General features: G+C 54.0%; 2 protein-coding genes across 4 annotated transcripts in view; both read left to right on the forward strand.

Annotated features, from left to right (window-relative positions):
- Positions 1-5,917, forward strand: part of ATCAY (ATCAY kinesin light chain interacting caytaxin) — a 33,637-nt gene extending 27,720 nt beyond the window's left edge. The window contains exons 11-13 of one of the 2 annotated variants that reach the window (XM_070415807.1): positions 289-396; positions 1,817-1,849; positions 3,492-5,917. In XM_070415807.1, coding sequence (XP_070271908.1) covers positions 289-396; positions 1,817-1,849; positions 3,492-3,501 — 151 coding nt within the window. In that variant the 3' untranslated portion in view covers positions 3,502-5,917. The remainder of the gene's footprint in view (positions 1-288; positions 397-1,816; positions 1,850-3,491) is intronic. The other variant, XM_070415808.1, reaches the window with a different exon arrangement.
- A 2,096-nt stretch (positions 5,918-8,013) lies between these two features.
- On the forward strand, positions 8,014-13,203 carry NMRK2 (nicotinamide riboside kinase 2). 2 transcript variants are annotated; one of them, XM_070415810.1, is made up of 7 exons: positions 8,014-8,252; positions 10,675-10,765; positions 11,327-11,402; positions 11,488-11,644; positions 12,065-12,136; positions 12,487-12,593; positions 12,871-13,203. In XM_070415810.1, exons 1-7 carry the CDS (start codon positions 8,131-8,133, stop codon positions 12,954-12,956), a joined length of 711 nt encoding a protein of 236 aa, XP_070271911.1. In that variant the 5' UTR covers positions 8,014-8,130; the 3' UTR covers positions 12,957-13,203. The 2 variants fall into 2 exon arrangements, with proteins under 2 accessions (XP_070271911.1, XP_070271910.1); XM_070415809.1 differs by having other exon boundaries at positions 8,026-8,252; positions 11,354-11,402.
- Positions 13,204-14,245: the final 1,042 nt, after the last annotated feature.

The following is a 14,245-nucleotide window of genomic DNA, read 5'->3' on the forward strand; positions in this document are numbered from 1 at the left end:
CCGTAGCACAGGGGGGCCAGCATCCATGGGACACATGCACAGATGCCTCTGGGGGATACGCTGAGATAAATGCTCAGAAGGAATAGTTCAGGGTCTTTCCCCCTCCCCTGTCCCCCCTTCCTCACAGCTGCCTCATCTTCATTAGCCCCTGGGTGACCACTTCTCACCACCCTCCCGGGCCCCGCATTTCCTGGGGGCAGCAAAAACCTCCCTGTGCAAAGTGCTCTCAGGCCACAGTGGGCCCGGGTCAGAGAGGCCGGTGGGAGCCGAGATCCCCTTCCTCCACAGAGCCTCGTCATCCCTGCCACCTCTCTGTGTCCCCAGCACAAGGCCGCAGCCGGAGCTGGTCCTGCCCAGGTCGGAAGAGAAGCCGGAAGCAGCGCCTGCGGAGCACAGGTAAGGACGCAGGTGACCACAGGTGAGAGCTGATACCCACCGGGCCTGCGGGGCCCGCCAGAACGTCCAATTAAAGTGGTCACGGCGTTACTGTGTTTTCATGATCCCGATGCGACCAGGATGATGAGAAGCAAACACGGGTATGAACCAGCCAGCGCGATGCTTACCCCCCCCCGTAGATGCTCCATGTTGGGGTCAGTCTTCCCTCCACCCTGAGCTGTCCCTTCTGGGGCCGCTTGCAGAGGCCACTATTGAAATTTAAACGAATTCACAGTAAATAAAATTTAGAAGTTCGCTCCTCGGTCTCGCTTGCCACGTTTCCGGGCTCAGGGCTCCTGTGCTGGACAACATGGAAACAGAACATGTTACTTGTAGGCTTAAGGTCTAGGGACAGGGTGCCCCTGGCCCTTCCCTTCTCCTGGGTTTTCCTCACTCGTTTATTTTTAATTGAGGTGAAACTCACATAACATCCAATGAACCATTTTATAAAGTACACCATGTAGCCTGGCCGGTGTGGCTCAGTGGTTGAGCGTCGACCTATGAACCAGGAGGTCACGGTTCGATTCCCAGTCAGAGCACATGCCCAGGGTTGTGGGCTCAATCCCCAGTAGGGGCGTGCAGGAGGCAGCTGATCAGTGGTTCTCTCTCATTATAGATGTTTCTATCTCTCCCTCTCTCTTCCTCTCTGAAATCAATGAAAATGTATTTTAATAAAATAAAGTACACCATTTAATGCATTCAGGACCTCTCCTAGTTCCAGAACCTCCCCTTAGCCCAGGGGGAGACCCTTAAGCAGCTACTCCCATTCCCTCCCTCCCCCTTCTTGTTTTAAAATCCACCAAATATCAATTGAGAGTCCTTTAGCGCCTCGCCCTGGGATGTGTAGACAAATGGCCTGGCCCCGGCCCCTCCCTCGCCTCTGGAAGTCCTTCCCACGTTTCCTGTCCCTGTCAGGTCTGCCTCCTGCTTGTGACCCTTGTGAAACCCTCCTTCTCTTGCCCTTGAGCTCCCCGGGGGCCGTGGGTCTATCTTGGGACCATTCCCTCCTCTTCCCTGTATTCAGCACAAGCCAAGCATAGGGACCACGGGCAGCGGATGCCACCGAGAGACCCAAGTTTTGCTCTCAGAGGAAGGTCCCAGATAGGTGACCTTTGTGCAAGTCCCTGTGGCTGTGTTTGGCCCCTCCAGACCTGGTGGGTCCCGAGCAACATCAGTGGCTTTGTTTTGTATTAGTGAAGGCCTCAGCCTGTCTCCTCATGACTTCCTGTCCCGGCTCATTTGTCACGCAGCAGACACACACTGACGCTTGCTTCGTACCAGATGAAGCTGAAGCTGGGTCAGCCCTCATGGGGCTCACAGACAAATGCCCAGGCTCCCCAACATAGGCAGATAATGCTAAGACTCCTTCCCTCTTCCGTAGGTCTGCTCCGGTCACAGAAGATCAGGAGACAAGGTGGGTAGGAAGCAGGGTGATCTTGGAGCCTTTTTTTGAAATGTTCTAAGTGAAGCCCACCCGACAGCCTGTCTCGGTGTCTCTGCTTGGTTCTGGATGCCAGGAAAAGCCCCCCCTCGAGTTCAGTGGTTTGCGAGAACGACTCAGAACTCAGCAAAGCTGCTCTGCTCATGGTGACAGCTCATTGCAGTGGAAGGATGGAGTCAGGTGGAAATCAGCACTAGGACAGCCCTTAATTCTCCCAGTAAAAATGTGGGCAACACACGCAGCGTTACCAACCAGGGACACTCACTTGAGCCTTGGTGTCCAGGGTGTTGACTGGACTCAGTCACGTATACACAGCTGACTGCCCTTCCTCTCCAGCCCCTCCAGAGGTCAAGCTGACATCTCCCCTCTAAATCCCATTGTGAGCATAGACTCTGACATGGGCCAAGGTCCCAGGTAAACAAAGTCACTCTTACTAGGCAGGACAGTCCCAGGACTCAGAGGTAGCCCCCTAGGAGCCAGGAAAGAGCCACACTTTTCCTTGGAATGTGCGGGGTTAATCCTTGGCCACACATTCTCCTACATCTGTCACGTGGCCTGGACACTTGCCCTAATACTGCCCAGGTGACACAAGAAGCCCCAAGCTAAGAAATAAACACCAAAAGCCATCTTAGACCAGTACTGCTGTGGGGATACTAAGTGAATGCACGTTCTCAATGCATTTTTGAAAAGACCATCTCATTCCACGCCTTCTGGAGATGAGTTCACATCCACAGACATAAAATACACAAGGAAATCATCCACCATGAGAATAAGTCGGCAGATAAAATAATCAACAAAATTAGACCCCCTCCCGCGTATCCTCAGGTAGAAATGATTAAAGACATCAAAGAAGGAATTATACAGAGTGACAGATAGATGAATGGACAGACAGATGGGTGGTTGGATAGATGGGTATGTGGACGGGCGGATGAGTGGGTAGATGGAAGAATGGATGGGTGGGTGGGTGGGGTAGGTGGGTGGAGGGAGGGATGGATGGATGGATAAATGGATGGATGGATGGATGGATGGATGGATGGATGGATGGATGGATGAATGGATGAATGGATAAATGGATGGATGGATGGATGGATGGATGGATGGATGGATGGATGGATGGATAAATGGATGGATGGATGGATGGATGGATGGATGGATGGATGGATGGATGGATGGATAAATGGATGGATAGATGGATGGATAGATGGATGGATGGATGGATGGATGGATGGATGGATGGATGGATGACAGGCTTGTGGGGTAGATGGGTTGAAGTTTCCCTCCAGTCTGATTGGAGGCATCAGCTCTGAGGTCTGTTCTGCCAGAGCACCAAGAGAGCGGTCCCCTTCAGAACCACATCTAGAAGGTGGGTAGCAGATGGTAGGCCTTGAAAGGCAGGTGCCACTCTTGATGCTGAGGGTGCACCAAAGCCAGATTAGACCATTCTTTTGGATTCCAAGAACACGGAACAGTATTTTCCACTTTCTTTAAAAATAACAATAGGGAGCATTTGAGATTGTGCTTCCCAGCATATGTCATCAATTTGGCTCAAATAAATCCTTACAAAAATTCAAGTAAAATAAAAATTAAAACGTGGCCTGTGTGTTTCCCTCTCCAGCATGTCCTGAGGGTGATGAGAGAACAGAGAAGAACACGAAAGAAAATACCAGATGCCAAGAAACCTCTGTCCGATGCCCTCTGGCCCTGGATCTCATCCCACCTCATCCTGAATCCCAGTCCTCGGAGGGTGCCTGACTCCTCCACCCCCTCTGAAACCCAGCATCCTTTTTAGCTGCTTGAACACGTTTTTGTAATGATGCAGTAGAAGTGCATTCGGGAAAAGAATCCGGTTCTCAGCCCTCCACCCTTCCAGACTCATGAGCTCACAGCCAAGAAGAGAGAGAAGCACAGGGCATGGCCCATGTGTCCTCTGGCCTCCGAGTCCCAGCCCACTCCACAAAGTCCTGCTTTAAGACCCTTCTCTTGCTGGACACTGGCCCAGGTTGGAGCCATAGATGCCCCCCACCCCCCACCCCCCGGCTCCCTGGCCAGACCTGGAATTCGTTCTTGTGCCTTTCCTCCCAGAATGGCTCCCGCAATCCTGGGCGTCTGGCCAGGAAGCTCAGCCCCCAACAGAGCTGTGCCCTGGGCACCTTCAACCTCATGGCTTTTCGTTTGACTGGCCCCCTTTTTCTCTGATGACAAAGACGTGGGAGCATTGGAGCCCACAGCACAAGTGAGAGCTGCCCTGGTCATCCTTGTCCTCCACCCTCTCGATCTAGAACTTTCTCAAGTCCCTTTAAAGCAGACGCCATGCCACAGGGCCATCGATCAATACCTCCGAAGGGAATGAGCTGCCCCCACTTCTCCAATCCCCCAACACAGACTTGGGATGTGCCCCTTGGATCCCCACCAAGAGCAGAGGCTGAGAAGCCGACTCTGAAATAGGCTCATCCTGGAAACAAGGACCAAGAAAAAGGAAGAAACAGGGTGTGGGTGTTCGTTTGTTTCAAAGGTCACCTGGGGATATAAGTTCCAGTGGGCCGGATGCTACAGCCACCTGCATGCAAAGGAGACAGACTTTTCTATTATGGTCCAAACACCAGTCAGGTGGCCTCTAGAGGTAGTGAGTTCCCCGTCTCGGGGGGTATTTAAGAAAAGGCTGGACAATGCTTGCAGAAATGGTCCTCGGTGCCCCCTCCAATCCTAAGAGTCTCCATTTCTATGAATCTGAGCAAACGTTGAGCAGGCACACACCCGGGGCCCCTCTTTCTGGCTCTGAAGCTGGCTCCTTAGCTGATTGTCGTCGAGGTTCAGTCGAGCCACCCCAATTTCCAAGTATAAGGTTCTTGGCCTCAGTAGAAATGTCTGATGCTTCTCGACCTGGCATGACAGGGGCTGCGTTTAGAGCTCTCCCAACAACAAGAGGGAGCTAGTGGCATTGAGCACTAAGAAAAGGGATGCCCAGCGCTTTGCCGCACCAAGGAATTGTCCCAACGCCAGCCGCTCCTGCCTTGAAAAATGCCAGGTTCCTGAGCTGCTTTGGGCCTGCATATTCTGGGACCCAGCATTGCCCTCAAGAGGCCAGGACATTTGGGGGCCCGGTGGGGTTTTGTAACTTGTAGTTCTGCTCTTTCCCAAATGTCAAATAAAGAACAGGGACCTTGTTCTGGGCCCAGGTGCCTCACCTGGAGCCTGAGGCAGCAGAGGTTGGTGGATGGGCCTCCCTAGACTGCCCTCCGCAAGGCCCCTCTGTCCCAGGCCCTAAACTCCAGGTTCAGGTGGCCAGCCTTGCTCATCTGAGACTGACATGGTCCTGAAAGGCCCAAACTCCCACCCCAGTGAATGCAGTAACTCCTGGAAGGCCGGTGCCTTGTTGCAAGGGAAAAAAAAAAAAGGAGCCAGGTATAGGAAGCACTTCATTCTACCCAATCCCAGGGTTCGTAAATGCCTGCAGGCGGACAAAGGTGCTGACCCCGTTCAGCCCTCAAGGACCCTGCAGGCTAAAGATCCTGGCCACACACAAAATTCCAACAGGTTCACCGTGGTCTGCCACCGCCCCTCCGGACCACCAGCACCACAGACAACCACTGGGCAAGCAGAACCAAGGACCCCAACTCAGCCACAGCAGTCCTTCCAGAACAAAGAGAAACCCCTGAGGAGGCCCTCGCCAGGCCAGCCGCCTGTCACAGGTGTGAGACGTTCTGTGCAAACAGGGCCACCGCGTCCAGCCAGGCTGCTACCCCCACCTTCCGAAACTGGCTTTGGGAAAGATTTGTATCTGTGGGGCAGTTTGGGCCCAAATGCAAAGGACCTGGATCCCTTGTCATAAAGGAACAATGAATGGACTTTCCTCTTGTGACACGTGGGGGCACCCTAAGTCCTGCCCCAAGTCAAAATTCACACGCCCATCCTTCCCATGGCGAGTCTTGCGGTTTTTAAAGACAAAAAACAATTCATTATGATTACTGTTGTGATGTGAGAACATCATTTCCATAAACTTGGGGGGATTTTTATGTGAAATAAACTAAACTGAGAACAGAAGTTTCTAGGGTGTTGTTTGGTTTTTTTTTGGTTTTTTTTTTTAGAAGTTTCTAGTTTTGCCTATTTCCAAGGGCTGTGGCCCTTGCCAGTCTTAGGTGAGTTTCAGAGGAGGAAATGTCAACAGCTCCGTGCCTTGCATGACCTTGCATGACCTTGAGCCGTCATCTGTCCTGTGTGGCTTCCATCGGTCATCTGTAGAGGGGGGGGCCTGATGACTTTTCCCAATGCCCCTTCTGACTCTGCTTCTCTGTGATTCAAGTTCATTTCCTGCCCCTAATCCTTCCTGGAATCAAGCTCAGTCAGCAGTTAATAGTAATAATGATAATATTAATAATAATATATTAATTATTATATATGCATGTATAACTATACATTCTATTAATTACTGTAGCATTATTATAAATGTACTATTCTTATACTAATGGGAAAACTATTTCCTCTCTACACTCAACACCAACCCTGGCACCAGATGTGGGGGCTTTTTCCCACGCCGAGCAATTCTCCAGTTCTGGGCAGACACCAGTTGAATGTCCTATAATTTAACTGAATTCTGACACTGCCCGGAGTTAGTGCAGACCCCACAACTGCCCCATCAGAAGCCGGTCAAAGTAGCGGGTGCCCAGGTTACCCACACTTCTGCCCCACTTGGCTACAAATCTGGGTTCCCATACATCCCCCCACTTCAGGTTGGACAAGTTGCTATAGCAGTTCACAGGACTCAGGAAAACCGTTGACTTGCTAGGTTAGCAGCTTTTGTAAGGACCAGAGCTCAGGAACAGCCGGATGGAAGAGACGCAGAGAGCAAGGTTTGGGGAAGGGGCTGCCTCTCCTGGCACTACCTCCCGGCAGGTGGAGGTGCTCCCCCGCCCGGAAGCGCCCCGAGCCCCTTCATTCAGGGTTTTTGTGGCAGCTTCGTCACACAGGTGTGATTCGTTAGATTGCTGGCCTTTGGTGATTGACTCGATCCCCGGCCCCTCTCCCCTGAAGACTCCAATCTCTACCACACGCTGGCTCCCCTGGCCACCAGCCCCCATCCTGCCGTTCCAGGGCCTTTCCCAAGCCACACCCTCAGCATAAACTCAGGGGCGGTTGCAAGCACTTGTTACAAATAGCAAAAGACGCCTCTTTCCTCTGTATCATTCTGGAGCTGTTTCAGGAATCAAAGAGAAAAGTCCAAATAGTATAACAAAAGATACGCCCTCTTCGCACTTAGCAAATTACAAGGGTCTCAGGAACTGTGTGCTGGGACTAAGACCAACTCTCTACTTAATATAAATCACAATAATAATAAAATAATAATAATAACAGCCTGTGCCCCACTAGTATAGTCCTCATGTTACTGGGGGGACACAGCACAGAGAGGTGACTTGGCCCACGCAGGTCACACAGGACAGATGGGGGGCTAGAACCTTCCCAGGGAGGGTAGAACCTTCAGTCCAGATGGACACCCCAGCGCCATCGTAAGCAGCTGCTTGAACTTGGGCGAGGGTGTCCCTCAGCTTCCAGGGGCACAGAGCGTGAGCGGCAAGGTCATGCCCCACCCACCCATCCTCAGGCTGCTGAGAGGCACGAGGCCAAGCCCAGTGACTCCTCCAGGCCTCACATGATCCCTGGATGAGCGGCCCTGGGATCACGCTGCGTGTTTCTGACCGGCCCGGGTTACCAGCACGGCTACCTGGCACTCACCATTCTGGACCTTAAGCCCATCTTGGCGCAGCCTCCTTGGACAGGGAAGTTCCCAGCGCAGGGGGGTTTGGGTGGGGTGCTGGCACTGCTGCTGTAGCTGGTGATGGAGTGGGGGGGGGGGGTCCCTTTCCTCAGGGCCACCAGAACCAGTGTTAATGTCAGGGTCAGGCCAGAGGACACGCGGGCTGGATATTTTTAGGAAGGGAGGATGTGTGGCGCCTTATCTGCCACAGGGGGGGCGGGGGGCGGTCTGGCTCGAGGGGGAAGAGAAGAGTAAAGAGAGCAGGAGGAGGGAAGAGGCAGCCGGGGTGACATCCACCCGCACGCCCTCCCGCCCAGCTGGCCCATGACTAATTTAGGCAAAAGGCAGCGTGGAGCTATTTCTATGCAGAGGGAACAGGTGCGGGGAGGGGGGGGGGGGGTGCTTGCTCCCACCCCGTGGGCCATGCTGCCAATTGGCCACGTGTGGCCTCCCTCGTGGCGGCCTCTGGGCTGCCCGGGCCTATAAAGGTGCCAGGTTTTTCTCAATGAAGCCGGGACGCAGCGCAGTGCAGCGTTGGACCCAGCGGAGTGCCCGGGATTCAGCAGGCCGAGCGCGATCCCCGCCGCCCCTCCGCGTGGAAATGAAGTGCATCGTGGGCATCGGAGGGTGAGCGGCCTGGGCGCCCGGGGGCGGCCTCGCGGGGGCCAAGGCGCACCGGAGCGCGCGGGGAGGCCGCGGAATGAATGGAGGGCTGGCTGCCTGGGGTCCCAGGCCTGTGGCCCAAGGTCTGAGTGTGGGGAAGGGTCTGCGAGCTTGGAGGCCGGGCGCGCCCATCTGGCTGGGCGTGAGCCCAATTTTAAATTTCCAAACGGAAATTACTTTTCCCCGCTATACTCAGTGTAAAACCAAAAGCCAGTGGGGAGAGAAGACTTTCTGAAGCCCAGACAGCCCCTTCTAACAGGCTGGGACTATCTTGGCGGGAAGGTGGGGGAGACACCCTACCTGGAGGCAGACGGTGGGCAGGTGGGGCAGCCCCCGGAATGGCATTCCGGTGTGACTTCTGTCAGCACCTGGCCGTCAGGGGCCGCGCTTCCCGGGGTATTTAAAGTCTCCATTTTGCCCGGCTGGTGTGGGCTCAGTGGTTGAGCATCGACCTGTGAACCAGGAGGTCACAGTTCCATTCCGGGTCAGGGCACATGCCTGGGTTTCGGGCTCAATCCCCAGTGGGGGACATGCAGAAGGCAGCCGATCAATGATTCTCTCTCATCTTGATGTTTCTAGCTCTCTCTCCCTCTCCCTTCCTCTCTGAAATCAATAAAAATGTATATGAAAAAATAAAATAAAAAATTAAGTCTCCATTTTATTACCAATGATCAGGCCTTTTTTAAAAAATATATATTTTTTTTTTTATTTATTTATTTTTTTTATTTCAGAGAGGAAGGGAAAGGAAGGGAGAGAGAGAAACATCAATGATAAGAGGGAATCATTGATTGGCTGCCTCCTGCACACCCCCCACTAGGGACGGAGCCCGCAACCCAGGCATGTGCCCTGACCAGAATCAAACCTGGGACCCTTGAGTCTGCAGGCCAACACTATCCACTGAGCCAAACCAGCCAGGGTTGATCAGGCCTTTTAAGATGATGCTAGGGAAGCATTTCGCCTAAGCAGGGGCTTAGGGACAGAAGGTCCTACCCGGGGAGTTGCCCTGGCCCCTTCCCTCACTTGGTTTAGACTTTTTTAAAATTAAATTTTAGCGAGAGGAACGGGGGAGAGAGAGATTTGTTGTTCCCCTTATTTATGCACTGATTGGTTAGTTGTTGTATGTATCCTGATGGGGTGTGCGTGGGGCAGGGGGGAGGGAGAGGGGGGTTGAACCCAGAACCTTGGTGTATGGAGACTGTGCTCTAACCAGGTGAGCTACCCGGCCAGGGCCCTCCCCCACTTGCTCTGCTATCACCCAGTTGACGTCCCTAATACGTTTGAAGGAGGGCCCCTACATTCCGTTTTGTTCCAGGCCCTGCAAATTCTGTAGCCACCGTGAGTGCAAGGCGTATCTCTTAGTAAGGGCCCAAACGCATGTCAGGGATGTTCTAAACTGCTCCCCCTTGGTATCCGAGGGTCCCCATTCCTGTCGGCCCTTTTAATCGGCTGCAGCTCTCCCCTGTCCCACACCTGGCTTTCTGCCTCTGACTCCTAGAATAAAGACCGTAGGTCAGAGGGACACTGATTTCCAGAAAGGCCTTGCAGTGACCTTTCTATGTCCTTTGTCAGCTCCAGGAGGTCAGAGTCTCACTCCCTCTGCCACAGGGCGACCCCTCCCCCATCCTGGTCTTCCTGGCACTGAGGGTCCCCAGGATTCGGGACTTTCAGTGCTAAAAACAGAGACATCCTTGGCAAAGCAGGGCAAGTTGGTCACCTGCTTTTACAATTGCTTTTTTTTTTTCTTTTCTTGTTTTGTCTTTTCTTGGTTACAACCAGTCCATAAAGTTGAGTGCCTCTTTTAGTTTTGCAGTGAACTACTGGTTTTTCTACTGCAAATATTGTTTTCTCCACCAGCTTGCACTTGTTTTAACATGTTGACCCCCCCCCCCCAAAAAAATAAAAGAAAAGCCCTATGAGGGCTAAATCAGTGGTTGGCAAATTGCGGCCCCTTTTGAGTGTGGCTCTTACACAAAATACCAGGTGCGGGCGCGCACATACAGTGTGATTGAAACTTCGTGGCCACACTCAAGGGGCCAAAGAACTGCATGTGGCTCGAGGGCCGTGGTTTGCCGACCACTGGGCTAAATCATGCTTGGATCTCAGTTTTCCCATCTGGCTCCACCTCCTGGGTTTGCAAAGACGCTGTAGTGAGTTCTGTGCTCAGGATGGTCCTGCGCCAACCAAGACTGTGTTGGCTATTTCTTTTCATACTTTCTGCTCCTTTTCGCTGCTTAAAAGGCCCCCTGTGACTCTAGGCAAATAACAATATCCTCTTGGCTGTAAGGTTTTACAGTTCTGTGTTTATATTTGAGTTTGTTTTGGGAGGTGGGGAGGGGGAGCGGCTCAGAGCCCACCAGGCAGCCTCACCCTTATGATGTCTCCACAGCATGACCAACGGCGGCAAGACCACACTGACCAACAACCTGCTCAAGGTGCTGCCCAACTGCTGTGTGATCCACCAGGATGACTTTTTCAAGGTGGCCGCCCTCACCTGGGGTCAGGAGGAGTCAGCCCAGGCTACCCTGTCCTCTGCTGCCCACTGTGGGCTGGGCACAGACCCCTCCCCAGTCAGGAGAGCAAGGGATGGGTGTTCTCACTTACTGAGCAGCTACTACGCACCTGGCACGTTAGACTGGCATTAGACTGATGGAGACGCTGCAGTTCCCAAAGCGGGTGTGCCACCAGACCAGTGCCACGGTTGCCTTCCAGGCCCTTTCTCCCTCTGCACCTCCACTTTCCCGTCTGCAAAATGGGCTGAGTCCACCTCCACGCTTTCTGGAGGGTGAGGGGTGATGAGGTGATGGATATAAAGGCTCCTCCCTCCTGGTCCCAAGAGTCATGAGGTGGGGGAGGGGAGTGTCCCAGTGCCAGCCTGAACCCCACCCGGCACCTCAGAGCCTATAAGCATCAACTGCAGAGGGTCGGGGCAGGCAGCCCCGCCAGGCCCTGGGCCCCTCACTGTGGGCTCTCCAGGCCGAGGGGCCCACCCAGATCCTGTCAGCCCGGGGTGGTGGTGAGGCGGGAAGGCGGGCACTGAGCCCGGGGTTCGGGCTCCTCTGTTTCAGCCCCAAGACCAAATCGCCGTTGGGGAGGACGGCTTCAAGCAGTGGGATGGTAAGGACGGCCGGCGGCCCCGCGCCCCTTGCCTGCACTGTCCCCCCTTCCCCGACTCTGCCAACGCCGCTCTCCCTGCCCCCAGTTCTGGAGTCCCTGGACATGGAGGCCATGCTGAGCACCGTGCAGGCCTGGATGAGCAACCCCCAGAAGTTCGCCCGCGCCCACGGGGTCAGCGTCCAGCCGGACGCCTTGGACACCCACATCCTCATTCTGGAGGGCTTCCTGCTGTACAGCTACAAGTGAGTGGTGGCGAGTTCCCGCCCAGACACTCTGGGCCCTCCCAGGGGTGGGGCTCAGCTCAGAGGGCTGGGCAAAACCCCCACTTCTGGGGGAAACTGAGTCCTCCCTCTTGAGCTCAGCCCTCTCAGGCCGAGCAGGGCGTTGGGCTGGACCCCTGGCCTCACTCTGTGACCCCGGCCAAGACATAGCACCTCTCTTGGCCCATTCAAATCGGGGGCTGCTGTGGGGTGTTCCTGGGCCTAGCAGGAGACTGGCCGATGCTGGTCCCCTTCCTGATCCCTACACGAGCAGCCCAGACTCCACCCCACCCCAGAACCTCATCACCCAGAAAAGTCCCCGGAGGCCGAGGCTGGGGGATGTGTGCCTCTGACCCCATGAAGGAAGCCCATAGCGCTGACCATGTCCTCCACCCCTGCCAGGCCCCTGGTGGACTTATTCAGCCGACGGTACTTCCTGACTGTCCCCTACGAAGAGTGCAAGTGGAGGAGGAGGTGAGTCGGGGGCCCCGTCTGGATTCCCCGGTGGGACCAGGAAACCACCAATGCCCCCTGGACACAGGCCACCCTGAAACCACTTTGGCGGCCAGCAGGCACTTAGCTGCCCATGGCATGTTCCAAAAGCCCCAGCCAGGGACCTGGAGGCATGGCTCACCTCGGCACTGCCCTAGGCACCTCCCAGGCTCAGGGGGTGGAAATGGCAGAAGCCGGAGCACCCAGACCCCAGCCATGGCCCCTGACTCAGTGGTACTCTCCCTGAACAAGTTCACAACCCCCAGGCTCTGCTCATGGTACCGCCTTGGGCAACATGGGCATCACTCATTCTTGCCAATCTCTCTCCCCAGTACTCGAAGCTACAAGGTCCCCGATCCCCCCGGCCTCTTTGATGGCCACGTGTGGCCCATGTACCAGAAGTATAAGCAAGAGATGGAGGCCAACGGCGTGGAAGTAGGTAAGGCCCTGAGTAGGATGAGGCCTGGCCCTGGGGGGACTCTGAGCCCAGCCCCTCCCCATGGGGACCAGTTGGGAAACCTGGAAGTCCCTCCTCAAGTCTCACTGCCAATCCCTCTTGCTTTGGACCCCGGAGGCTATTCTAGTCCAGCAGCCTGACTGCAGGTCGGCCTCCTCCTGACCCAGTCTGCCCGGCTCCCTGTGCGCCGGCCGCCTCCTCCTGGCAGCAACCTGGTGCCCAGCAGTTGCGGCCCTGACCGTGGCCTTTCTCATTTCAGTGTACCTGGATGGCATGAAATCCCGTGAGGAGCTCTTCCACCAGGTCCGGGAGGACATCCAGAACTCGCTCCTGAACCACTCCTAGTGGCTGAGGGATGAGGGGGCCCGACCCCGGACTCGAGAGACACACATACAATTCCGGCCACAGTACGGCCAGGCTGGCGGCGTCCCAGCAAGATACCGCACGACCATTTCCCTTGGTGGATGTCTGTACATATGAGAGTGGAGGCCCCACTCACAGCCCAGCATCTCAGGGCCTTGGGATCCCGCCCTGAGATGCCTCTGTAACCTCACAGCAGCTTAAGTATTAAACCTGATCCTATTTTTTATAACTGTTGGAGTTCAGCCTGTTGAATTTGAGGTGCCAAAGAGAACCCTCCTGTCCCTTCTCCTTGCTGCATTGGTGGCCTCTGGGGGTGGGGGGAGTGGGGGGACGGGCACTGAGAGCTCTGGGCGGTTAGTCGCCACCTGTTGGACCCATACCAACATGACCCCAGGGGCTGCTCGGGGTTACTTGCGGCTTCAGTTTCTCCAAAAGGGAAATTTCCTACCAGCTTTCTTTTTAAAAAATTTATTTATTTTGGGGGGGGGGGGGGCCTAGCCGGTTTGGCTCATTGGGTAGAGCATCGGCCTGCTGACTGAAGGGTCCCAGGTTTGATTCTGGTGGTTGCAGGCTCGATCCCCAGTGGGGGGCATTCAGGAAGCAGCCGATCAATGATTCTCTCATCATTGATGTTTCTGTCTCTCTCTCCCTCTCCTTTCCTCTCTGAAATCAATAAAAATATACTTCTTTTTAAAAAGACCCCGAAGAGCTGCAGCAATCTTGAGAAAGAAAAACAAAGTTGGAGGAATCACAATACCAGATTTCAAGTTACACTACAAAGCCACCATAATCAAAACAGCCTGGTAGCGGCACAAGAACAGGCAAGAACAGAGAACCCAGAAATCGACCCAAGCCATTATCCTCAATTAATATTTGACAAAGGAGGCAAGAGCCTACAATGGAGTCAAGACAGTCTCTTCAATAAATGGTGCTGGGAAAATTGGACAGATACATGCAAAAAAATGAAACTAGACCACCAACTTACACCATACACAAGAATAAACTCAAAATGGATAAAAGACTTAAATGTAAGTCGTGCAACTATAAAAATCCTAGAAGAAACCATAGGCAGCAAAATCTCAGACATCTCTCGGAGTAATATGTTTACAGATATATCTCGACCTAGGGCAAAAGAAACTAAGGAGAAAATAAACAAATGGGACTACAACAAACAAAAAGGGAGCCCACTATATAGAAGAACATATTTGGCAATGATACATCTGGTAAAGGGTTAATATTCAAAGTATATAAGGAACTCATACAACCTAACA

The sequence above is a fragment of the Myotis yumanensis genome, unplaced genomic scaffold, assembly GCF_028538775.1.
Source record: "Myotis yumanensis isolate MYYU_CA2020_CCGP unplaced genomic scaffold, mMyoYum1.0.hap1 SCAF_5, whole genome shotgun sequence".
Taxonomy (NCBI): Eukaryota; Metazoa; Chordata; class Mammalia; order Chiroptera; family Vespertilionidae; genus Myotis; species Myotis yumanensis.